Source organism: Ochotona curzoniae, unplaced genomic scaffold (genome assembly GCF_017591425.1).
Source record: "Ochotona curzoniae isolate NIBS_2020 unplaced genomic scaffold, NIBS_Ocur_1.0 scaffold_4701, whole genome shotgun sequence".
In the NCBI taxonomy this organism is placed as follows: domain Eukaryota; kingdom Metazoa; phylum Chordata; class Mammalia; order Lagomorpha; family Ochotonidae; genus Ochotona; species Ochotona curzoniae.
In genome coordinates this window covers 68,835,337-68,859,202 of record NW_024467122.1, presented here as the reverse complement: position 1 = coordinate 68,859,202, position 23,866 = coordinate 68,835,337, and the positions used below count along the sequence as shown (strand labels likewise).

General features: G+C 57.4%; 1 protein-coding gene across 1 annotated transcript; it reads left to right on the top strand.

The window, feature by feature from the left end:
* The first annotated feature begins 1,533 nt into the window (after window positions 1-1,533).
* On the top strand, window positions 1,534-21,554 carry RBPMS2 (RNA binding protein, mRNA processing factor 2). Its single transcript, XM_040968924.1, has 8 exons — window positions 1,534-1,802; window positions 15,953-16,030; window positions 16,891-16,929; window positions 17,414-17,476; window positions 17,660-17,810; window positions 18,117-18,268; window positions 21,005-21,074; window positions 21,210-21,554. Exons 1-7 carry the CDS (start codon window positions 1,734-1,736, stop codon window positions 21,065-21,067), a joined length of 615 nt encoding a protein of 204 aa, XP_040824858.1. The 5' UTR covers window positions 1,534-1,733; the 3' UTR covers window positions 21,068-21,074; window positions 21,210-21,554.
* The last annotated feature ends 2,312 nt before the right edge of the window (window positions 21,555-23,866 follow it).

The window sequence follows — 23,866 nt, the reverse complement described above, 5'->3', positions numbered from 1 at the left end:
TGGGAGCCCAGGCTTCTCCAGTCAGACCACCTGCTCAGGGCAGTCCCGCGGTCCACTACAGCAGTAGGTGATAATTAATTTTACTAAATAAATCAATGTGCCCTTAGGAAGAAATCCTGTCCACCCTTCTACTCGATTTACTCACCTGTGAGAAGGCTGGCTGGAAACTCAGCCGCGCCCGCACACTAGGGTGCTGCAGTGGTTGGCGCGCTCGAACCTTACCAAGCAGGTGCTGGACACACGGAGGCTGCGCACTCGTCCAGGGTCTGGGATGCTCACCCGGGTTTTCCGAGGTCGCTGCCACCGCTCGTCGCTCTCAGCGCAGGTGCTAAGACTTAACTTGGCGGGTTAAGTTAGGACAGAAACCAGGCGCCGGGCGGGCGTCGGTCGCGCAGGGTGACGCCGGCGCGGGCGGTTCCTCTCACCTCGGGGTTGTGGCTCTTCGCGGCCAGATGGCGCTTCTAGAGCCGGGGTCCCCGGGAGCAGCCGGAGTAGGGTAGGAGGGCGGCCGGACGCTCTGCCGGCGCTGGCGGTGGCCGCAAGGGGCCCGGGGCAGCCCTCGGCGGTGCGGATTTTAATGGAGAAAACTGAGCCGGGGGCTGCGCCCTCGCTCCCTGAATGCAGGAGTCGTCGCGAAGCTGCTCCCTCTTCCCCCCAAAGACAGACCGGAAAGTCGGGTGTGGGTTAACTTCAGCTGGGAAGGGAGGGTAGGGGTAAGAAGACCCCAAAACAGGGCAGGTGCGAGCGGGCGGACGGAACTTTCTTGGCTGTTCGACGGATCTGCAGCGGGGCAAACACCGTTCAGGGTCGTGAAGACTGGTCTTCCCAGCTAAAGTTTGAGATCCCAAGTTCCACCCTCAGGGCTGGGAGCCTGAGGCCAGAGAAGGGAAGAGATTTCCTCAAGGTCACGACGCAAAACGAGGCTGCAACACCCGGCCGGGGCTAAAGCCCAGGTGTCCGTCCCCTTCCCCTCAGCGCTCCCAGAACCCCGCCCCCCCGCTGGGGGAGGAGAGCGCGGACCCCGACCGGGGTTTGAGGGGTCGCCAAGGAGGACGCGACACCCCAGCCCTGGACCCAGAATACAAAGAGGATCGGTGACTCGGGAGCCTCGACGCGGGCGCCCTGAGCGCGGATGCACGGGCACCCGATTGGGGCAGGGGAGGTCGCCAGACTCTGGGCTTACGCGTCCCGAAGGCCGGACAGCGCGCGGCCCCTTTAAGAAAGTTCTCCGGCAGAGTTCACCGAAGTTTAAAAACTTGTCGTGGGGGATCGCGGCGGGCGAGGAGCGGAGAGGGAGCGAGCGGGCCGAGGGGCACAGGCCCGGCGGGGCCGGCGCGGCGTGCTCCGGCCGGGGCGCAGCCCGCGAGGGGCGCCGGGGATTGGCTGCGCGCTCCCCCGAGGCCGCGCGCGGGGGGCGGGCGCCGGGGAGGGGGCTGGCCGCGCCCCAGCTGAGGCCGGTTCCGGCGCCCGCCCCCCGCCGCCGCCGCGGGCGCACTGGCTGGTCGCAGTGAAAAGGCGGAGGCGGCGGCCGTGCGAGCTCGGCTCGGGTTCCCGGTCCCCTGCCCGCCTCCCGCACCCGCCAAACTTGATGTGACCCACCCCAGCCCGACGCCGCGACCGCCCCTCTCGCACTGCCCGCGCCGCCCGGAGCGCACGCTCCCCGCGCCCTGCCCACCTCCCCGCGGGGCCGAGCGCCGCGTTTCCCTCTTCCCCTCGTCGCCGCCCCCCGCACCATGAGCAACCTGAAGCCGGACGGCGAGCAAGGCACGGGCGCGGGCTCCGGCTCCGCTTTGGAGGAGGAGGTGGGTCTGCGGCTCCGCACTGGCCGGCGAAGCGCACGCCGAGGTGGGCGCGGGGAGGGCGCCGGTCCGGCCCTTGCGCCCAGCGCCTTCCCGCCACTGCCCTGGGCCCGGGGAGGAACTGCAGCGTCCGGCCGAGTGCGGCCTGGGCTGCCCCGCCGGCGGGCATTGTCTCTCCGCCCTCCGGGGCTCGCGGTGGGTCGTCCGTCCGGGGCGGAGGGCGCGAGCGGCGCCAGCTGCCCGGGCCGGAGGTTCGTTTCCCCGTGTGGCCCGGTACCCCCGCCTCGCCTCAAGGGGGGCTGAATGGGGCTATCCCGGCGCCGGGCCGCACCCTCACTCCCTTACCCTCTCCACTCTGACCTCTCCCCGTGACCTTGGAGGCCGGGGCTGGCCGCCCGGCACCTCAAGCTGTAGTCGCGGGAGGCGGGCGGGTTTTCTTGGCAGCCCCAGAACCTGGCCTTTGGCGTCGGTGAGCTGGTTAATTTAATAGAAGTTGGGGTAGCGGATGGCCAGAGACCCTCGGTTCCGCATTCTGGGTAACCTACCTAACCAGGACCCCAGACCGGTCCCATGCGTGTCTGTCGGGGTGTGGGGGCGGGAGAGGCGACACTGTCTCGTCCACCAGCCGTGTGCTAAAAAGATGGGAATGTGAGGTTGCTTTGGTGGAGTAGCCCGCGGCGGTGTGGTGGGTGGGACGTGTGTGTGACATCAGGTGGAAGATAAAACCGCGGAGTTATCCATGAATTGGGGACCTGGACCTGGAGTGGGGGTGGAGCGGAGGTGGGAGGGCTGGGGACCTCAGAGAAACGACCTGGTGGGCATGTACTGGCTGGGGGTCGGGGTGGAGGGCTCTTGTCTGTGCTGTGTCACTTCAGGGCTGAAGGATCCTTCCTGCCCCGCCCATAGCACGATCTCGCCCAGGAAACCACAGTGGGTTATCCACGCTGAGTCCCTTCCCCTAGGTCGGGGGGCGGATGGGAAAAGGCCACAGAGTCCCTCACTGGACCTAGCTTTGCCATCACCATGCGCAGGCATTGGAAGTGGCGATTGGCTGCCACTGGGGCTGGGAGCTGCCTGCAGTGGTCCAGCTGTGGTGTGGTGCGGTCCAGCTCATGATGGGGGGCAGGGAAGAGAAGCTGCCTCCTTCCCCAGCCCCAGGGCAGCAGAGTGCCTCCTCTGCGCTACAGTGGCTCTGGCCCTTGTGTGCGGCTCCTGTTTGTTGGGGAAGGCCTGGGCCTGCTTGTTCACAAGCATCTTGGTTCTGCTTGGTTGTTCAGTATCTCCCTCTGAGGGTGGGGGACTGGGTTTTTGCTGTGGTGGTGGTAGGGAAAGGGCAGTGTCTCCTGGGAAGTTGGCTGCCCCCAGAACCCCACTGTGTGGCTCCAGCAGGATTTTGTCCACCTGCCGGGCTGGGTCTGGCCTGGCCTCAGACTGCACAGCTGTGTAAGGGAGGAAGGATGAGCCCTGTGGACCAGCTGAAGTCTTGCAAACAAGCCTGGGTGGTTTTGGTCTCCAAGTGCCTTTTCTGGGAAGGAGGGAGGGAGGGAGAGAGAGATCTTCAAAAAGTGGGGAGCTGCAAAGCCAGGGATCTGCATGGGCCGTTGACAGGGCTTGTGCACCCCGGCTGTTGTCTTGCTTGGTAAAAGTTCAGTATGTCTGATCAGAGCAAAGAATAGTCCCCTCCCCTTCTGGGACCCCCCCCCCCCGGGGGCTGAGGGTGGGACTCCTTCCTTGACTGTGCGTGCCCCCTGGGAAGTCAGGGACACTGCACTAACTGCTGATTCACTTGTGGTGGCCCTTCCCAGTGAACTGTGAGAGGTCAGCTAGAGCAAGCTGAAGAAACAAGACAGCCAGTAACTGGCCTACAACCTCAGTTCTGGGTCCAGCACATTGGCTCGGCTGGCTAATCCTCGGCCTCCAAGCACCAGCATCCCATATGGGCACTGGTTCAAGTGGCCCAGCTGCTCTACTTCCCATCCAGCTCCCTGCTTGTGGCTTGGGAAAGCAGCGGAAGATGGCCCCCAAAGCGTTGGGACCCTGCACCCGTGCGACAGACCCAGAAGAAGCTCCTGGCTTCGGATCCACTCAGCTCCAGCTGTCGTGGCCACTTGGGGAGTGAACCAGGAGATGCATGCATATCTGTTTTTCTCTCTGTCTCTTTACAATAATAAGTAAATGTTTAACACACATCCCCGAGCCCCTCAGTTCCTACAGGTGCAAGATGTCTGGTTTAACGGGTGTTTCTGCATGTTCACTGTTTTATGCATAGTAAAGAAGCTTGATGCAGCTGCTGGTTTTTTTTTTTTTCCTTAAGATTTATATTTATTGGAAAGCCACACATACAGAGAGGAAGATCAAAGGAGGAGAGACAGAAAGTAAGATCATCCGATGATTCCCTGAGTGACCACAGCAACCTGAGCTGAGCCAATCCGAAGCCAGGAGCTTCTTCCAGGTCTCCCACGTGGGTGCAGGGTCACAAGGCTTTGGTCTGTCCTCTGCTGCATTCCCAAGGCCACAGGCAGGGAGCTGGATGGGAAGTGGGGGCCTCCGGGATTAGAACTGGTGCCCATGTAGGATCCCAGTGTGCGCAAGCCAAGGTCTTTAACTGCTAGGCTACTGCGCCAGGACCTTTTTTTTTTAAAGGTTTATTTATTTGAAGGACAGTCACAGAGAGGAGAGACAGATTGAGAAGGCCTTACCATTCATTGGTTTACTCCCTAGATGACCACAGCAGCCAGGAGCCAGGAGCTTCTTATGGGTCTCCCATGCGGGTGCAGGGTCCCAAGGCTTTGGGCCATCCTTGACTACTCTCCCAGGCCACAGGCAGGGATGCTGGGATTAGAACCGGCTCCCATACAGGATCCCAGAGCATTCTAGGTGAAGGCTTTAGCTCCTAGACCACTGCACCAGGCCCTGAAAATATTTTTAAAAAAGGTTTTAGGGCCTGGTGATAGCCTCATGGCTACAATGCTTGTCTTGCATGTACCAGGGTCCCATATGGGTGCCAGTTTGTATCCTGGCTGATCTACTTCCCTTCCACCTCCCTGCTTGTGACCTGGGAAAGCAGTCTAGGACAGCCCAAAGCCTTGGGACCCTGCACCCATGTGGGAGACCCGGAAGAAATTCCTAGCTTCATATCACCTCAGCTCTGGCTGTTGCGGAGTACCAGCAGATGGAAGATATTCCTCTCTGTCTATCTGACTTTGCAATAAAAATAAATAAATGTTAAAAAAAAAAGTGAAAACTATAGGTGGACAGATACATTATTGGAAATTCAGATATACAGAGAGGAGGAGAGACAGAGAGGAAGATCTTCCATCCGATGATTCAGAGTGACCACAACGGCCGGTGCTGTGCTGATCCAAAGCCAGGAGCCAGGAACTTCCTCCAGGTCTCCCACACGGGTCTAGACAGAGAGGAAGATCTTCTGTCCAATGATTCACTCCTCAAGTGACTTCAACAGTCAGTGCTGTGCCAATCCAAAGCCAGGAGTCAAGAATTTTCAGGTCTCCCATGCAGGTACAGGGTCCCAAGGCTTTGGGCCATCCTCCATTGCTTTCCCACACCATAAGCAGGGAGCTGGATGGGAAGCGGGTCTGCTGGGATTAGAACCAGCACCCATATGGGATCCAAGCACGTTCTAGGCGAGGACTTTAGCCACTAGGCTGCCGGGCTGGGCCCTCCTTCACCGTGTTAACTTGTTGAGTCTACACAACAGCAGTATGAACTGGTGAATTTATCATAGTTTTATCAATGTGGGAACTGAAATAAGATAGGTTAAGAAGCCTTTACAGGAGCTGTTAAGTTGGGTACTTGGTATTCGAACCTCCTGTTTGCTCCTGACAACACTGTACCTGCTGTTCTGTTTTAGGCTTTGGTGGCGGGTTGTGGAGGGAAGTGAAGGTTCTGAGGGCTGAGCAAAACCCCGGAGAATGACTCCAGGTTCTTTCCCCCTGGGCGGACAGCTGCCCCAAGGGGTTTATGACACATAGGCCCAGCCTATTTTACCCTCCGCTCTCTTGCAGACCCCCTTGCTGCCTATGCCTAGGCTGGCTGTTTGCGCAGGACCCTCTCCAGATACTGCTGTGGGCGCCCTGGTGGCCCTCTTCCTGGGTCTCCTGTCCCCAGGGTCCCTGGCAGGTGTTTGAAGTAGAGCTGGGCTTTGGGCTGGTCTGTCCCATCTGAGTGCTACAGGGCTGAGCTCCAGTACCAGGTGTTAACGCCAGCCACTCACCAGCCATCCTCACTCTGCTATTGGTATAGGGCAGCAGTGGGACTCGGTGCTGTGTCATCCCCTCGCTGAGGCTGCCCTGAGGGGTCTGGGCCCTCCTGGGGCAACGGCCATTTGTCACCTGTGCTGCTGTGAGGTGGAAGCTGTGGACAGCTGGCAAGGCTCCACATGCTCTGGCACGCTGCTGGCCACCAGCAAGGCCCCTTGCTTCTCCATGCCACCCTGGTCCTGTGCGATGCCCCAAGGCTAGAGGGGCCTTGCGTCTCCCGTGTAGGGAGGATGTTTGGCGCTTGTGGTAGATGGCAGCAGGAGTGGGAGGGGTGGAAGGTGCCAGCTGGGCAGAGACTCGTGTATTTATTTGAAAAGGCAGAGCGCAGAGGAGACAGAGCTTCCATCAGCTGGTATTCTCCAAATACCTAGAGTTGCTAGGGCTGCAACAGGCTGAAGCCAGAAGCCAGGAACTTTGAACTTGGGTTCTGTAAGATGATAATACTTGAGGTGTCTGCTGCCTTCCAAGGAGTGCACAGGCAGGAAGCTGGATTGGAAGAGGAGTGAGGACTCCAACCCAGGCATTCCCATGTGGGATGTGGGGCACCCCAAGCAGTGGTTTAACGTGCTCTGCCTTAATGTCTGTCCGCTACTGCCAACACCATCTTTGAAAATACATACTTTTGGAGCTGGCTGCTCAAGCTGCCAGCTGTGATGATAACATCCATATGGGTGCTGGTTCAAGCTCCCAAGTATCCAGCTTCTGATTCAGCTCTGGGCTAATGGCCTGGGAAAAGTGGCAGAAGGCACAAGGACTTGGGCCTCTGCCATCCACAAGGGAGACCCTGCTAAAGATTCTGGCTTCACGTGAGCCAGCTCTGGCTGTTGTAGCCACCTGTGGAGTGAACCAGCACATGGAAGATTCTCTGTGTGTGTCTCTGCCTCCGTGATTGTAAGAAAATATAATGCATATACATAAAATATATTCATTAGAGCACTGCCATCCCTTTTCACTCCCCAGATGCCTTCCACAGCTGTTCATCACCACTGCCTTCTCAGATCTGCAGGCAGCTGCAGTCAGGAGCTAGACCTGGGCCTGTAACCCAGCTCCTCCCGTGTAGGGTGACGGTGTCTTCACTTTTAACCCAAGTCTGCCTCTGTTCCCCCATCCCCCACCTTGCAGGCCTCATGTGGGCTGTGGTGTTGGTGCCTAGGGTATTTAGTCACGGGCTCTTGCACATATGGGTGCCTTTATTTGAGGGTGGGTTTGGGGGCGGTGGGGTCCTAAACTGTCAGACCTGAGTCTGCTTTGTAGGAAAGATTCTTATTTGAAAGAGTGATACAGAAGCCTTCTGTCTGCTGGTTCGCTTCCCAAATGCCCATGACAGCTAAGGGTGGTATAGAAGCCCAGCTCTGCATGAGGGGGAAGTTGGATGGGAAGCCCCAACTGCCTGGGTCCCTCCCTGACTCTCCCCTGCAAGATATAGGCATTGCAAACAGCAGCAAGGTCACACGTGCCCCCAAGAGAGGGCTTTGGGAGCCTTGGGTGTGCCAGAGGCCCTGTACCCCCTTAGCTTCTGTGCTGACTGCCATCTGTTCTAGATATATAGCTGTGGCTGTCCCCAGGAGGTTGAGCTGGACAGATCCTAACATGCTAACATGTGCTGACAGGGGATCACCCAGTCCAGGAGCAGTGTCAGGAACCATCTTTCCTATCAGGCTTCCTTGGCCTCTGGCTGGTGATGGACAGGTGCAGTGGACTTGGCGCTGTGTGCTCACACTGGCATGACATGTGGTTGAAGGGGTTAGACACATTGATTTTGGAGCTGGAGGGGTGGTGTGTGGGATTCTGGGTAGCCCAATGCTTTGACTCTTTTTAAATTTTGATGATGTTTACATAGTTGATCAGAGTAGGAAGGACTGAGGGATAGGGAAAAGTGGGTGTGATCATTGTTTTCAAATTTTCTATTTCTTTTGTTTCTGGAGGGAGGGAGGAAATAGGGGAAGAAGTCATCCCCAGCCCCCCCGTCGGCCCCCCGTCGGCCCCCCGTCGGCCCCCGTCGGCCCCCGTCGTCCCCAGTACCTGGGGATGGGGAACATCAATCCAGGGTCCCGATGTGGCACACGCTCCGAGGGTTCTGCCCAGGTGCTTTTTTTAAAAGATTTATTTTATTTTCATTACAAAGTCAGATAGAGAGGAAGAGAGACAGAGAGGAAGATCTTCTGTCCGATGATTCACTCCCCAAGTGAGCGCAATGGCTGATGCTAGGCCGATCTGAAGCCAGGAGCCAGGAACTTCTGGGTCTCCCACGCGTGTGCAGGGTCCCAAGGCTTTGGGCCGTCCTCGACTGCTCTTCCAGGCCACAAGCAGGGAGCATCCAGGACATGAGGCAGTGCCTGTATGAAATCCCAGCACATGCAAGGCAAGGATTTGACCACTGAGCCGTCACACTGGGCCCCGGTGCCTTGATTCTAGTCCCTGTTTGGGATAGTGTATGGCAGTGGTGACACCTGCAGCCCTTGTGGGGCACATGGGCAGTTATGATGTGAACTGACCAAGCAGTGCCCAGAGGAGAGAGCAGGGGTAGACCGGGCAGGCCTCTGTGTGGGGGCTCAGTCTGGAGCCAAGTGGAAAGCAGGGCAGCTTGCTCCTGCCAGTGAGCTGTGTTCAGTGAGTCTTTGTACATAGCAGACAGACTCTGACTGGTCCTGGGGCTGTGAGGTCTGAGGCCTTCCTACTTTATGCATGCCCAACCCCCTTTTGCGTCCCTTTAGAAAGCTTCCTACCATTCCAGCAAGGTCCCCCTTAGCTGTTGTGCCTCCCTCTCCCCCATCCTGCCCCATTCAGAACTCCGAGACCTATTTCAGAAAATAGGGGAAGAACTGCCCACTTCCAGGCAGCTGGGGCTTAACCCCTAGCATTGCTGCCAGCCAGCCAGGCAGGCACCTGAAAATGGGTCCCTGCACCTGTTCTACCTGTTCCATCAAAGGACTGTCAGGCTTACCGGCCTGTGGTTGGTGTAAAAGTGTAACAGCTACAAAGTGAGGCCTGTGATGGGGGCTCCCGGCCAAGCCCTCAGACCTGCCATATGAGGCTGGAGTTAGCAGAGGCAGGACTAACACTAGAGCAATCCCCCTCCATACCCCCACAGGTCAGGCTGTGTTGAGGCTGAGAAGCTCTGGGGAAAGTTTCCTCTGGGTGGGGGGCTGCGTGGAAGGTGCTCTGAGCAGTTGCAGGACGCAAGCGCCACAGGTGCCAAGAGCACCAGGGGCTCTGGACGAGTCTGGGTTCACATCTTTGGGCTGCTTCTGTGCTGCCTGCTCTCTTCTCGGTACCCTGCTCAGCTCCTTATAAGTCCCGGGTCTGTAAGCCCTGTCGCTACATTCCATCCACCTCGCGTCAAGTGGCCCCGCTCCGTGGACCTGCTCTCCCTTGGGAGGGGTGAGAATAGCCTGCAGTGCCAAGCCAAAACCGGGGATCCGGCTGGACAAAGCCCAGGCCCGGCCACCACCCAGAGAAAGGAAGAAAACGTGACCCGACAACACAGTGGCTCAAGGGGCCTCCTGTGTTGCCCCAGCAGACACCCTCTCCTCCCTGCAGCCCAGCTCCCCCAGCCCCGGTTTTCTGGTTTTCTGCTCTTTTTGTCCCATCGCTTCTCCGTCGCTTGTTCCCCTCTTCTATCACCTCTCGGGAGCGGAAGGCAGCACTGGTGCTTGGAACAGATGGAGAGCGGTGACCAGGTCCTTCTAGGGCCTTTGGTCACCTTCCACCGTTCCATTCCAGGAAGAGACTATCCTGGAGCCACCCAAGGCTGGGCCATCCTCCCTGACAGCAGGTGCCTTCAGAGCCTGTGGCTCAGTCTGGGCCCAGTGTCTTGGTTGTTAGTGAGAGGGGAGGGGAGGGCATATGATAACTCGGTGCACATGTTCCCCTTGTCCCCACAATTTGAGGGCTAAAGCTCCCTGGTTCATTCTGCAGATATCCATGATGGCTGGGTCTGGGTTGGGCCAAACTGAGAACCCTGGAGTGCAGTCTGGGTCTCTCTTGTCCCAACTGCCAAAGCCATCAGCTGTTGTGTTGAACCCAGGGCATTCAGGTGGGGGACACCCCAGACAGGTGACTCAGCCACAAGTCAGCACCTGGCCCGGTCTGAGTGCCAAGAGGCCCTTCCGTATCTTACTGTCAAGAAGGCCGTAAATTCATGGGAAGTAGACAACAGTCCGTGGACGGCCTGGAGTGGTGGGAGTTGGCGTCATCTGTGTTTGCTTTGGTGGTTAGGGTTGACCCCAGCCTTGTCACATGGGACTTTCCCATCCGCAGCCCTAGGACAGCACCGCATGCTGTTGTCAGAGGCTGTTTCTGGACTTGACCCTGCCTGGGGCCTGAGTAGAGGGGTGGGGGTGACGGTCTGCAAAGAAATGAAGCCTTGTGATGTGAGCCTGTGGGACCCTGTAGCTGTGAGGGCCGATGCTCAACGACTGTGAGCAGTTTAGTGCACTCTGGGGCCCTGGTTTCCTCATCTAAAAATAAGATTTTTTTCTTCCAGTTGTCATGCTCTGTATTTGGGTTGCTGCTGAGGCCTGGGCCTTGGGGATGGGTGTGGGAGGGGCTTAGAAAGAGCTTGTTTTTCCCTGTTTGGAATCCATCCTTTCCCTTCCCCCTCCCCCACCCGCAGTTTCCATGCAAAGCACCCCAGGAGAGCTCACTGAGCAGTGAGTGGGTGGGGACTGAAACCAGGACATTGCCTGACCTATTCAGTAGAGCAAGTGGCAGACACGTGCCCTTTTCCACACTGACTGTTTTAAAGACTTAACTGTTTTTTATTTTGAAGAGTTAGAAGTGAGATTGTCTACCTGATTGGTTCACTCGGTTGGGCCCGAGCCAAAGCCAGGAACCTGGAGCATCATCTGGGTTTGCCACGTGAGTGCAGGGATGCAAGCACTTGGACCATCTTCCGTTGCTCTCCTAGGCCCATTAGCAGGGGCTGGATCGAAGCGGAGCAGCTGGGATGACACTGGCTCCAGTTCCTCTCGGGGCACTTACATCTGTCCAGCTTCTTGCTAATGCACCTAGGAGGCAGTGACTGGTGAGGACTGAAATACTGGTGTTCCTGCCACCCACATGGGATCCCAGATGAAGTGCAAAGTTTCTGGTTTTGGCCTGGCCTAGCCCTGGCTGTGGCGGGTGGTGAACCAGAAGAGGGGGGCATCTGTTAACTCTGCCTTTCAAAGTAAAATACGGCTTGGGGAGGTAACGCTCCGTGTCCGCCTGCCCCTCTGTTGGCAGAGGAGGCTCTGCACCTGGTGAATACCCGAGCCCAGCCACATCCCTGCCCTAGCATGGTCACTGGAGAGGGAGGGGCCGTAACTATAGCCATGGCCCATTGTTAGCCCCGATCTGGTGCACACCCTTTGGGAAGCCTGTTCTCGGCTCTTTGCCTCTGTGTGCAGGGCCAACCCTCCTCTTCCCTGTCCAGGTCCTTTATTGCAGTCCCCTCTCCCAGTAAAATGCATCCTGGGTCTGCCCCTGGGAGAGAGAAGCGCATAGCTGCTACTGAGGGCCCTGAATGACTGCCCTGCCCGTGGGTGTCCAGGGCCGAAAGAGGTATCCGCCTGGTCCAGCCTTCCTGTCCATGCACTGTCACCAAGCTCCTGAATCCGCAGTCTTTTTGCAAAACATTGTTGAAGAAACATAGGCCCAACATTCAAGCTCCCTGCTTCTGTCCTGGGGATCCTGCCCCCCACCCCGCCCCGGCAGCCCAGGGGTGGATAACATGATGGTGACATCCCTGATGAATCTGTTTTGGGGCCTGGGGAGTCTCCCCAAGGCTGGGGGAGCTGCCACTTCCTGTACCACCTGGCTGTTACCTTCTCCCCTTCCTGGGTGACTCTTAGGTGATCTTTGGGACTCTGGCCCTGATTGGGCCCCTGCCGGAGTCTTGATGGAGGGGATGAGAAGAGATGGGGAGCCTGCAGGGAGAGAGCCCAGGCCCTTCCTCTCTGAGAGTGGCAAGGTCATTAACAATGGACCACAAAGACCGGGGGTGGGGGGTGGTGGTGGCTCAGGAAGTGTGCCAGCCTGTGATAACCCCAGGGGTGGATCTAGCAGATGCGATGGAACCGCTCCCTCCCCAGGGACTTGAAAGACCATGGGGCTTGGCTGTGGGCACCCCTAGAGCTGCCTGTGCCGGATGTGGTTGTGTCCATTCTCGTGGGCATGCCTGGGCTGGGCTGGGCCCTGCGAACCCGGGTTTGCCTCTCCCCATCTGGTTGTGGCCTTGGTCCATGTGGAACCTGGGACCTCCACAGGTTCCTCTGGGGGAACTGTCCTGCAGCACCTGTCGTCTTTCCCCGAACACTGAGGCCTTGCTGCCCTTCCCCCATGGCTCCCTCGGACTGCAGACATAGAATCTTGAGTGCAAGGACGTGACTGCCCCAGCCCGCCATGAAGATGACCATTTGAGAAGGGCTGTACTTGTCCATCACAGTCTAGACCAGCAGGAAGAGTCCCTTGGGTTTTGTGGGTGCTTCTGGGAAGGAGAGGGGCCTGTGGCCTATGTTGTGCTTTGGGTAAAGCTGCTGGCTGCGCTGCCAACATCCCATGTGAGTACCAAATCGAGTCCCAGCTGCCCCACTTCTGATCCAACTCCCTTTTAACGGCCTGGGAAGGCAGCAGGGGATGGCTCAGCTGTTTGGGCCCCTGCCACCGACACAGGAGACCCAGATGAAGCTCCTGGCTCCAACACGACCCAGCCGTAGCCTTTGCGGCCATCTGGAAGTAAAGCAGCAAATGGAAGATTTCTCTCTCACTCCCTTTCTCTAATTTTGCCTTTCAAATAAATAATTAGATCTTTATAAATAAATAATTAAGTAAGGACCCAAGTGAAGGAATTTCAGGAGGGCATAAGCCACCCTTTACTTTTAAGCATTTTTATGTTAGATTCTTTTTATTATTTATTTTCAAGTTACAAAGACGGAAGCACACTAAGAAATCTTTCATCAGCTGGTTCGCTCCCGAAATGACTGCAACAGCTGAGGCTGGGCCAGGCTGGAGCTGAAGCTCAACGCTGAATCCAGGAAGCCAACTACCTGGTACCTGCTGCAGGATGTGCCTCGGCAGGAAGCTGAACTGGAAGCAGAGTTGGGACCCGAAGCCAGGCCCTCATATGGGATGCAGGCGCTCCAAGCCGTGTCTGATTTTAAGATTAGTTTAGTTGAAAGACAGGAAAGGGAAAGATGAAGCTTTTACTTGCCATTCTTCAAATAGCTGCAGCGGCTGGAACTAGGCAAGGCTGAAGCCAAGGGCTCCACCCGGAGTCTCCAGGTGAATTGTAAGGGCTCAGGGAATTGGACTATCTTCTCCTGTTGTCCCAGGTGTTAGCAGGGAGCTGGCTTTGACGTGGAGCAGCCAGGACTCAAACCAGTACTCCTAGGGAGTGCCGATAATCATAGGTGGCAGTTCAACCTACTGTGCCACAAGGCCAGGCCTTTGAGGAGTCGGCCCCTGCCACTCACTCGCTCTCGGTTCTGAGCTCCAGTTTCTCCCTCTAAAACAGAGTAAGCCAGGTAGGGCAGCTACCATCTCCATCATGACCTGAAGATTCCCTTTGTTGCCTTGAGTTGCTTCGCCCACAACTCCCAGTGGGTCCCTTGAGCCTCTCGCACATGTAGGGCGTAGAGCAGGGCGAGCTCTCCGGCTGGGGGACGGGTAGTGCTGCGTTGTGTAGACAAATGGCTCTGAAATACACAGTGATGGCCCAGTCCGAGCCAACTCTGGGCTGAGTGAAGCCCGTTCTTGCTTGTGTTAGGCTGAGCCACATCCGGAAGGACTGAGGTACACGGGGCCAGGCGAGGTCAGGTCTCCAGTGTCGGGGGTTAGTGGCTTGGCTTTGTGGAGTCCAGGAGAGAGATGGCTCAGTGTTGTTGTGGGACTTGGGAAGGCAGGAAGGGCGAGGACTGGGGACCCTGGAGGATGTGTGCGCCTCAGGTGCACAGTGAGGAAGGGCTGTGGATGGGAGGGGGCGGATCTAGAGTTGAATGGTGGGAAAGGCTGGCCTTGGTGATAGTGGATAGGGCTGGGGGGTGGGCGCTAACCCTCTCCACCAGCTGCCCAGCTTGCGGACAGGACACCCCCTCCCTCTGCTTTACCAGCTGGCTTTGTTTCTGGCCTTGCTGTCACCCTACACAGGTGCTGGGGCACTGACAGCAGAGTCAGGGTCTTATTCTGCTGCTTGGTAAACCAAGCTGCATGGGCCTGAAGGGCAAGTCTCTCTGGGCCTCAGTTTTCCTCCCTGTACAATGGGAGCGGGTAGGAGGACATCATTTGAGTGACTTGACCCAAGTCAGACCTAAGCATTCAGTTTAGACCTTGCCAGTGACTTGGCCTTCTGGGAGGTGGGACCTGTCCCCCAGTCAGTGTTGGCTATGACCCCCCCAACCTCAGGGGTGGGATGGGAGGACCTAAGAGACAGAAACTGGAGGGAAGGTCTGAGTATATCCCAGGGAAATGTTGGAAGTGGGAATTGAGCTGGAGTTGTGGCCCCCACCCCACACCATCTTGTGCTGGGAAACTTGCTATTTCAAGGGGACCTCTGAGGAACTTTGGCTGGAGAGGAGCCACTGGAGGGAGCATTTAAAATTAGTCCTGCTGAGTGAGACCATGGCCTCCAGGGAAAATGGGGGCAGAGATTGCTGTGAATGGCTCTTGGCTGACCCAAGCCATGTCCCACTGTCCGGGATGGGGGACATTGCTGATCAGGTCTGTCTGGCAGGGCCTTGAGTGCTGTTGCTGAGAGGTGGCTAGCCCCTTGGGCTCCCCTGGAGCCAAGTGCTCAGGCCTCTTGGCCTTTGCTGGCCTACAGTAGCGGGTCCCTTCTCTGCCAGGCTGGATGCGTGGAGAGAAGGTGAAGATGCTGGGGCCCTGGCAGTGCTGCATGCCTTGGGCAGGTCCCCCAGTCTCGGAGTAAGGAGAGGGGGAGATGGAAGGCCCTGCCGTGTGAGGGCAGAAGGGCTGCAGCATCTGGGTGTGGGGATGGCCTGTGTAACCCATCCCGGGGTCCTCCAGTGCTTCTGGGGGAGCCGTGTCAGGGGTGTAGGTTGTTGCCCTTGTGGGAGATCCACCAGATGGAGCCCCACACTCCTGGCTTCAGTCCGGCCATTGCAGACATCTGGGAAGTAAACCAGTGGATGGGAAATAACTGTCGTTTCATCTCCTCCTCTCTCCTGCCTTTCAGATAAAACAAAAGAAAATAAATAGCAGTGGTAAAGTTAGTAACAGTTCTCACAGACCACCCTTTAGTTCAGAAAGTCAAGTTCAGCTAGAGTCGGGGTGGGCAGCTTGTGTTGAGACCTGGCATTGCTGCCATGTGGCGGGCAAGGCTCTCACAGTGATCATCTGCTAAGATCCTACGCGTATTTTGAGACCTGGCATAATTGCCCTGTTTCATGTTCTGGCTGCCCCGCTTCCCATCCAGCTCCCTGCTTGTGGCCTGGGAAAGCAGTTGAGGGCAGCCTACAGCCTTGGGACCCTGCACCCGTGTAGGAGACCCAGAAGACGCTCCTGGCTTCTGATTGGCGCAGCTCTGGCTGTTGCGGCTACTTGGGGAATAAACCAGCAGATAGAAGATCTTCCTTTCCATCTCCTCTCTGTAAATCTGACTTTCAGGAAAAAAAAAAAACAAAATTAAAAAAACAAAAGCCAGGAGCTGCTTCAGGTCTCCTATATGAGTGCAGGGTTCCCAGGTTTGGGACATCCTCTGAGCCAGAGTGAGCAGGGTGTACAGATGAGGTTTGACACGTCGTGCTGTGACACCTGGGTTGATTGGTCTCTGTCCAGCTGAGTCCCAGGAAGTGTCGCATTTCTCTTCAGGCTCCCCATGTGCAACACACTCCCCGTGCTCCCTGGCCCTCACAGCCACCCCGTCTCTGTCCCCAGGTTCGAACACTGTTCGTCAGTGGCCTCCCTGTGGACGTTAAGCCCAGAGAACTCTACCTGCTCTTCCGGCCGTTCAAGGTGAGTCAGCACCTAGCTGTCCATGGCGCAGAGGCCCGAGACCGGGGAGAAGCAGCAGCAGTGAATGCATGAATGAATGAATGAAGGAAGGAGTTATGTGGATTGGGCAGGGGAGGGACCTAGGAGACTCAGGAATTGTTTAAATAAATTTAATCATTCATTCATTTGACTAGTGTGATAGAGACCCAGCTGCTGGTACACTTTTCCACGTGGCTGTAGCAGCCAGGACTGAGCCAGGCTAAAAGCCATCTGGGTCTCCCATGTGGTGGCAGGGGCCCCAGGCCCATCTTCTACTGCTTTCCCAGGTCTATTATTAGCAGGAGGTTGGGTCAGAAGTAGACCAACTATGGTTTGAACTGGTGTTCTGTTGTGGCATACCAGCAACACAGGCAGCAACTTAACTTGCCACAGCGCACGGCCCTGAGAATCAGAGTGATGGCGGGCGAGCTGCATGTCCTGGTTCTGCTCACTGCCGTGGTTCCTGCCTTCACTGGCCCAGCTCTTCTGCTCCTGCCTCCTCATCCGTAAAGTGGAAGCAGTAGGGAGCTGTAACTGCCGCTGCTGTGTAAGGAATCTTGGAGATTGTGGCTTTTTCAGTGTGCAGATGAGAAAACCTAATAGGTAAAAGTATGAGCTCCTAGATTGCAAGTTAGTGCAGCAAGAGGGAATTTCTGCCAGATGTGACAGCGAATATGTCAGGCCACCCACCCCTGGTGCTAGGCCCCGTGGCCAGGATCCCAGGAGCAATGGGGACTGGGCTCACGGGGGTGACGCAGGGGTGGTGGCTGGCCAGGCTGTGCTACATCAGCACCACATACGGGTACCAGCCTGTCCCCAATAATGGCTGCTTCTCCCCACAGGGGTACGAAGGCTCCCTGATCAAGCTCACCTCCAGACAGGTAACCACTTCTCTCCTCTCAGCCTAGTTCAACTGGCACACCAGGTGGGGGGGTGCTAGCGCATGCCCATCTTGTGGTCTCTGGCCATGGAGACCGTCTTGACTTATATCGTCTGTTTCTGTCTCTGGCCGACGGGAGAGGCAGCCTGTCCTGGTCCCTCTGTTCCTCACCATCTGTCTGGGTTGGTCCTTGGAAGCACATCCTTAATGCATGAGTGCCACCCTCCCCCTTTTTACCTGGGGAAGACCCCCGAGTTACTGGGAGGGTAACGTTGAGCATGGAGGCAGAGAGCACCACTCTCCTCCTTTGCCAGGGTGGCACCGGGACGGGAGTTGTTGGTGCATGTCAGCCTCCTGCCACTCTAGCTGAGCGTGGGCATTTCCTGGTCTTCTCCCCACTACTGGACAAGACGGGGGCTGTGTGTGGGAGGGAGCGACTGTGACACCAGGAGAGGTGCCAGGGTCTTCTCTCTTCTTCCTGCTAGCCTGTTGGCTTTGTGATCTTTGACAGTCGGGCAGGAGCAGAAGTGGCCAAGAACGCACTGAACGTGAGTAGGTGGAGAGGGCGAGTCTTGGAACCCACAGCCCCCGGGTTCTTTGCAGCCTTCCTCCGCCCTGTGCCCTGCGGAGATGCCCTCTTGGCTTGGAACCCCCATGTCTCCTGCCGTGCCCCAACCCCTCCCAGCAGTGTGGCTCCTGGACACTCAGTGCGCCCTCTCTTTCCCATCCAGGGTGTTCGCTTTGATCCTGAGAACCCACATACCCTGAGACTAGAGTTTGCCAAAGCAAACACCAAGATGGCCAAAAGCAAGCTCCTGGCAACACCCAATCCCAGCAGCATCCATCCTGCCCTCGGCGCACACCTCATCGCGCGGGACCCCTGTGAGTGGTGCCCTTGGCCGGCAGGCCTGGGTGTGGGGCTGTGTCCAGCACCAGTCAGGAGGCTGCTCGCGTGAGAGCCGGCTTCTGACACCTCGTGGCCATCTCCTCCCCTTAAGTCTGGGTTCACGTGGGCTGAGGCTCATGCTGGCGCTCACCAGGGCACCGCAGGCAAACAGTTTCTCTCCTTGGGGTTTAGAGTCCCCGGTGGGAGTGGGACAACTTCTGGCCCAAGTATTGTTTGGAAGGGGGTTGGTTAGGCGGGGAGGCTGCCATGCTGACGACGGAGGCTGTTGTCTCCTGTTGTAGATGACCTGATGGGGGCCGCTCTGATCCCTGCATCCCCAGAGGCCTGGGCCCCTTACCCTCTCTACACCACAGAGCTGACCCCAGCCATCTCACACACTGCGTTCACCTACCCAGCTGCCACCGCTGCTGCAGCCGCCGCCCTGCACGCCCAGGTGAGCCCCGACTCGGCGTCAGAGGAGGAGGAGGGCTGTGTGCTGACCACAGGACACGGGTGATCTGCACTCTTCCAGGCTGATTTCTGCGCCTGGACTTGAGCTCTCATTGGGTTGTTGGGGGCAGAAGTGGAGGTGGTGGCAGGGAGAAAGGGCCTCGTGGGGCCTACTTGTATTTGGCCTGTGCTGGACAGACAGCCCGAGGCATTGTCAGAGTGTGGGCCCAGAACCCGAGCTCCTGCCCCATCTCCCCTCCTCATGTCTCTGCTCCCATTCACTGAGCTCAAGATTTCCTTGCCTTGGGAACTGGGGTGGGGATGCTGGGGTGAGGGCTGGGTGAGTGCGCAGGAGGGCCAGGACCACCCCGAGGCGTTAGCAGAACTCGCCAAGTGCCTACTCTTGTTTTCTTCCAGCCCCTATGCCCTGCACGGCTGCCCAGCCTGTGGCAGGAAGCAGGGAGCAGGAACAGCCTGAGGAGAGCTGAGGGGAGCTCAGAACCAGGCAGGAGGTTCTCAGTGGGCAGGCAGATGGTCAGATCCTGGCCCTTGGCAGGGCAGGGCATCCTGAGCCCACCTGTGCCCCTGCTCAGCCGAGGGCCCGAGAGCTGATCCCGGTGACAAGGCCTGGGGCGCCATCCGAGGGCGGAGTCCACATCACATCACAGATCCTGAAGGAGCTTAGGGATGGGGCTCACCCAGGTGGTGAAGGTCGGATGGGGGAGTCATTCATGCCTAGCAGACTCTTGGCCACTGTGGCTGAGTCCTGGTGAGAGAGGTGTCTGCCATTTTTCCTCCTGTGACTCCTCTAGCCCCCTGGTGGCTTTTCCAGAGCCTGGGCTGAAAGTGGCTGAATATGGGTGTGGGCTCTGTTCTGAGCCTGGGGGCAAGGAGGTGACTGGGGCAGCAGCCTGCAGACATGCGCAGGTGAGGCTGTTCCTCCTCTCCTTGCCCCAGGCACCTGCCCTCTGCCTCAGTGTGGAACCTGCGAGGGTTGGGAGTGTGCTGGGCCACCTCGCCAATTCCTGATCCTCTCAATCAAGTCTCTGTCTTTCAGGGCCACTGCAATAGGCCTGTGTGGCTTGGGCACAGTGGGGCTAGGCACCCATAATCGAGGACTTTCCATTCCCAGTCTGGGTCTTATTTCTGCTTTTCTGCTTTTTTTTTTTTTTTTTTTTTAATTTGAAAGGTAGAGGGACAGAGAAAGAGAATGGTCTTCCTTTTGCTGGATACACCAAGTGGCCCCAGAAGCCACACCAAAGCCAGAACTCCATCAAGATCTCCCACGTGGGTGCACGGCCCCTTCACTGCTTTCCCAGGGGTTGGGATTGAAGCATCTGGGATTTGAACCAGCACCCAAATGGGATCCTGCTATCACACCTGGTGGCTTTGCCTGCTACATCCTAGTGCGGGGCCCTCATTGTCCATTTTAACCTGAGGAGATGGAGGGCCTTAAGCGTTTCCTGTTCCACTTTGAACTGGCTCTGGCACGTACCCGTCACGTTATGGTGGCGTGCACTCCCATGCTTCTCCTTTCGTAACTGTGAAATGGAGACTGTAGTAGCGTAGACTTCGTGATTCTGCTGTGTGAAATGAACAGCATGTGGTGCCCGGCAAGGGCGTCTAAGCCCTAGGCATTCAGGAGGAAAGTGGGCAGGGTTTTGTTTATGTTTTTTGTTGTCTGATCATCTCATTTCTCCAGACAAAACCTTACTTTGATAGTTTCTAGATCTGGTAGGTGGCTAAGTGGAGGTGCTAGTATATCTGCACCGGTGCATGCTTTACCAGTAGTGTTGTTGGTAGTTCATCTTTTTCATACTTGGGACTGGAGCGTTCCTCTTTCTTGGTAGGTTCCTGGCTGGTGCCTAGCTGTGTCGCTGTGTCAGGCCCTCCATGGTGAATTTTGGATTCATACAGTGTGGGGTGCTGGTGGACTCTCCTGTAGGTGGCGCCCTTAGTCACACTTATCAGGGTACCTGTCTTGTTTTTATTATTTAAAAAAAATTGGGGCTTAGCGCAATAGTGTAGCGGTTCAACTCCTCACCTTGAACACACTGGGATCCCATATGGGCGCCGGTTCTAATCCCGGCAGCTCCACTTCCCATCCAGCTCCCTGCTTGTGGCCTGGGAAAGCAGTCAAGAATGGCCCAGAGCATTGGGACCCTGCACCCAGTGTGGGAGACCCAGAAAGAAGTTCCTGGCTCCTGGCTTCGGATTGGTGCAGCTCCAGCCATTGCAGCCGCTTGGAGAGTGAATCATCAGATGGAAGATCTTCCTCTCTGTCTCTCTGCCTCTCTGAACATCTGCCTTTCCAATAAATAAACCTTTAAAAAAAAATCGTTTTTGGGCCCGGCACGATAGCATAGTGTTTAAAGTCCTTGCTTTGCATGTGCCGGGATCCCATATGGGCGCCGGTTCTAATCCTGGCAGCTCCACTTCCCATTCAGCTCCCTGCTTGTGGCCTGGGAAAGCAGTCGAGGACGGTCCAAAGCCTTGGGACCCTGCACCCACGTGGGAGACCTGGAAGATGCTCCAGGCTCCTGGCTTCGGATCGGCTCAGCCCCAGCCATTGCGGCCACTTGGGGAGTAAATCATCTTAAAGAAAACATTTTTTTAAGATTTATTTATTTTTATTGCAAAGTCGGATATACAGAGAGGGGACGTTGGTGGCTGTGTGTTGGGACTCCCCTGAGGGGCAGGGACCGTGCAGCTGCCTGCTGACTCTCAGCTTCTCTTGCAGGTGCGCTGGTACCCTTCCTCTGACCCGGCCCAGCAAGGATGGAAGTATCGCCAGTTCTGTTAACGCCTCCGTAAGTGCTGGCTGCAGAGCCCCCCTCCCGACCCTTCCCTGCTCACTGGGGGCTTTGCCCGGTGTTGCTCTGCTCCTCCCGCTCCGACCCCTGCCGTGCACCTCCACTCATGGCCATCCCCTCCCGCCCCTCCAGGTCTCGGCACCGGGGAGCTGGTTCTGGGCACCCGTGTGGGGGGCCCGCACAGGTGCCATGAGCCCCCGCGCGCCCCGGGCGGCCGGCGCAGAGCCGCTGCGTGCCTCCAGAGACTGTGAATCTTGAGCCTGCCTCAGTGGACTGCCTCCTGGTTGCTGCCCCTCCTCTTCCTCAGCCTTGCCCTGCCCCTCCGGGCCTCCCAGGAGGGTGAGGAGGCCTCTCTAGGCCCCAGCCACCCTCCCCCTAGAGGAAAACACGGTGTTTTGGTTTTGCATGTTTTCTGGCACGGAATTCGACACTTTACCACGTGTGTCTGTGATGTCTGCCAGCGCACACTTTGCTCTCCCACTGCGTTGCCACAGCAACTGGCCCTGGCCACCAATGGGTCATCATGCGCAGTCCCCCCCACCCATCCACCCCACTCCCCATTCCACCTCCCACTTCCCAGTCCAGCAGTCCCCAGCACCCCCACGAGTCTCCAGCAGTCACCGTCATGTCTCGCCGGGTCCTCTGTGCCCCCTTGCTCAGCCGGGCCAAAGACGATCAGACGTCCCCCTTCCTTGTGTGCCCACCTTGTCCACCTCCCCACCGCCACTCCTCACTCTCCAGACCTCAAGACCAACCAGAACATGAGAAGTATTTTTGTACCCTGCGTAACAAAATATTTATGCCTCGTAAAGGACGTTTCGTGTGTGTGCCATGAATTATGGAAGAGCCCGAGCTCGCCCATCAGAGGGGTTTTGAGTTTGGAGCTGTGAAGAAGGGAAAAGGTTTACGTTCTGTGGCCACGTGCCTTTTCTGTCAGGCGCCAGGCTAAGGACGAAAGGCAGGACACCTGCACCATGTGGTTCTGTTTTTTTTTTTTTTCTTTTCTTTTCTTTCTTTTTTTTTTTTGTGAACCTGTCCAAGCATCCCGGAGCTGCGGCTGCGCCTCGGGAGCCGGGGCGGTGAGGATAGATTCTGTGAGAATGTGAAACTGGATAATATACGAAACAGAATAAAAGTCTCCAAAGCCACTGCACTCTGCCCTGCGCTTCCTCCTGGCATGGAGTGTGGGCTCCCCAAGGGTCGGGGGAACACCAGAGATGGTAACCTTAAAGGGGGCTAGGTAGGTAGGCCACAGAGCCTGCCCTCCTTGGCTTTATAACGCACCTCCTTTCCGCACCCGGGCGAGCACCCAAAGGTGTCCTTGGGACGCTCTTGGCTTTCACACTTGGAGGCCTCTGGCCTTCCCGGGCCATCTAGGAGAGGAGTGGGGTCGGGGCCGCCTTGGGAGGCCAAGCTGGATGGGGAGGGGGCTTGCCCCTGAAAGGATTAAGTGAAGTCGCCAGGCTGGGGGATGAACTCTGATTCCTGGGCTGGTGTTGCCAGGTGAGGGGTGAGGGCAAGGGGCCAGACACCTGCAGCCCTCGCAGTCAGAGGGAGGGGCAGCTGCTGGGAACCCCACAGCCAGGCCCAGGGCCCAGCTGCCACCTGACCTACTTCCTTGCCTCTGGAAGCACTAGGCTATCCTGAGGTGATGAATTATTTAGCTGAGGCGCTTGTGCCTTTCTGAGTGCTGCTCCCTGCACTTACCCCTGCCCGCTGGCTTCCCTTGGGGCCCTCCTGCACACACCAGAGAACAGATCCTAGGCCTGGGAGCAGGGCAAGGGGAAGGCCTTACAGCCACTCCAGCCATGGTGGAGGCTTTGCTGGGGTGGGGATGGGGACCTGCAGAAAAACCTTGGTGGATGCCCCTGTTTGCCTTGAACTTGAGTTGGGCCCTGCAGGAAGACCAGGGTCAAAAGCAGCTGGGCCCTCCTGACTTCCCTCCCCAGTAAGGCCCTTAGCAGAAGACGCATCATCCTGGTCTCCGGCTGCAGTGGGAAAGCTGCATCCCTTCCTGAGAAGGTCTCAGGTATCTGGGAGGAACCAGGGGTCTTTCCAGCAGCCTCAGCATCTGCAAGGTGGAAGGGGTGCAACCCAGCACCATCCCTCAGGTCCTGGGGAGCCCCTAGTGCCCTGTGCCAGCTACAGCAGCTACACCTGCGGCAGATGCATTGCCGCTGTACCCAGACTAAGCCAGCATCTTCCAGGGACAAGCCAGCAAGATCAGCAGGAGAGCGACCTCTAGGTCCCAGGAGGGTGGAGCCCAGACATCATTCTGGCTACCTTCCTGCCCTGCCCCGTGGCACCTGTTCCCCAAGCTCCCAGGTGGGCCTTTTTGGTCCTGAGGATAGAGAAAGACCTCAGCCGTCACACTCTCAGCTTTGTTTCCTGATGCTCTGTCCAATTTTCCTACTGGTGCCCAACTCACCCATGCTGGAGCCATGCACACAGGATGCCCCAGCCGTCCAGGTCTTGCCCTATGGCTCTTGAAGCCAGGACCACGACCTGGGTCTGCTGACCACTACCACCATCTCTCCCCTGGCTTTCTGTTGGCTCCTCTTGGGCCAGCTGGATATGACTTGGCCCTGAGATGCTGGGTCCTGCTCTCAGGTTAAGGGATGAGCTACATGGCTGGTTTTCCTGGCGTCAACCCCATCATATGTGATTCTCCAGCTTTTGAAGCCAGAAGGTCGGGTTGTTGAGCCTACGGGATCCAGGCGACTCACAGTGCACTCAAGAACCAAAACAGCACCCCAAGTCTCTGCAGACCTCTGCAGGTGTGTGAAAGG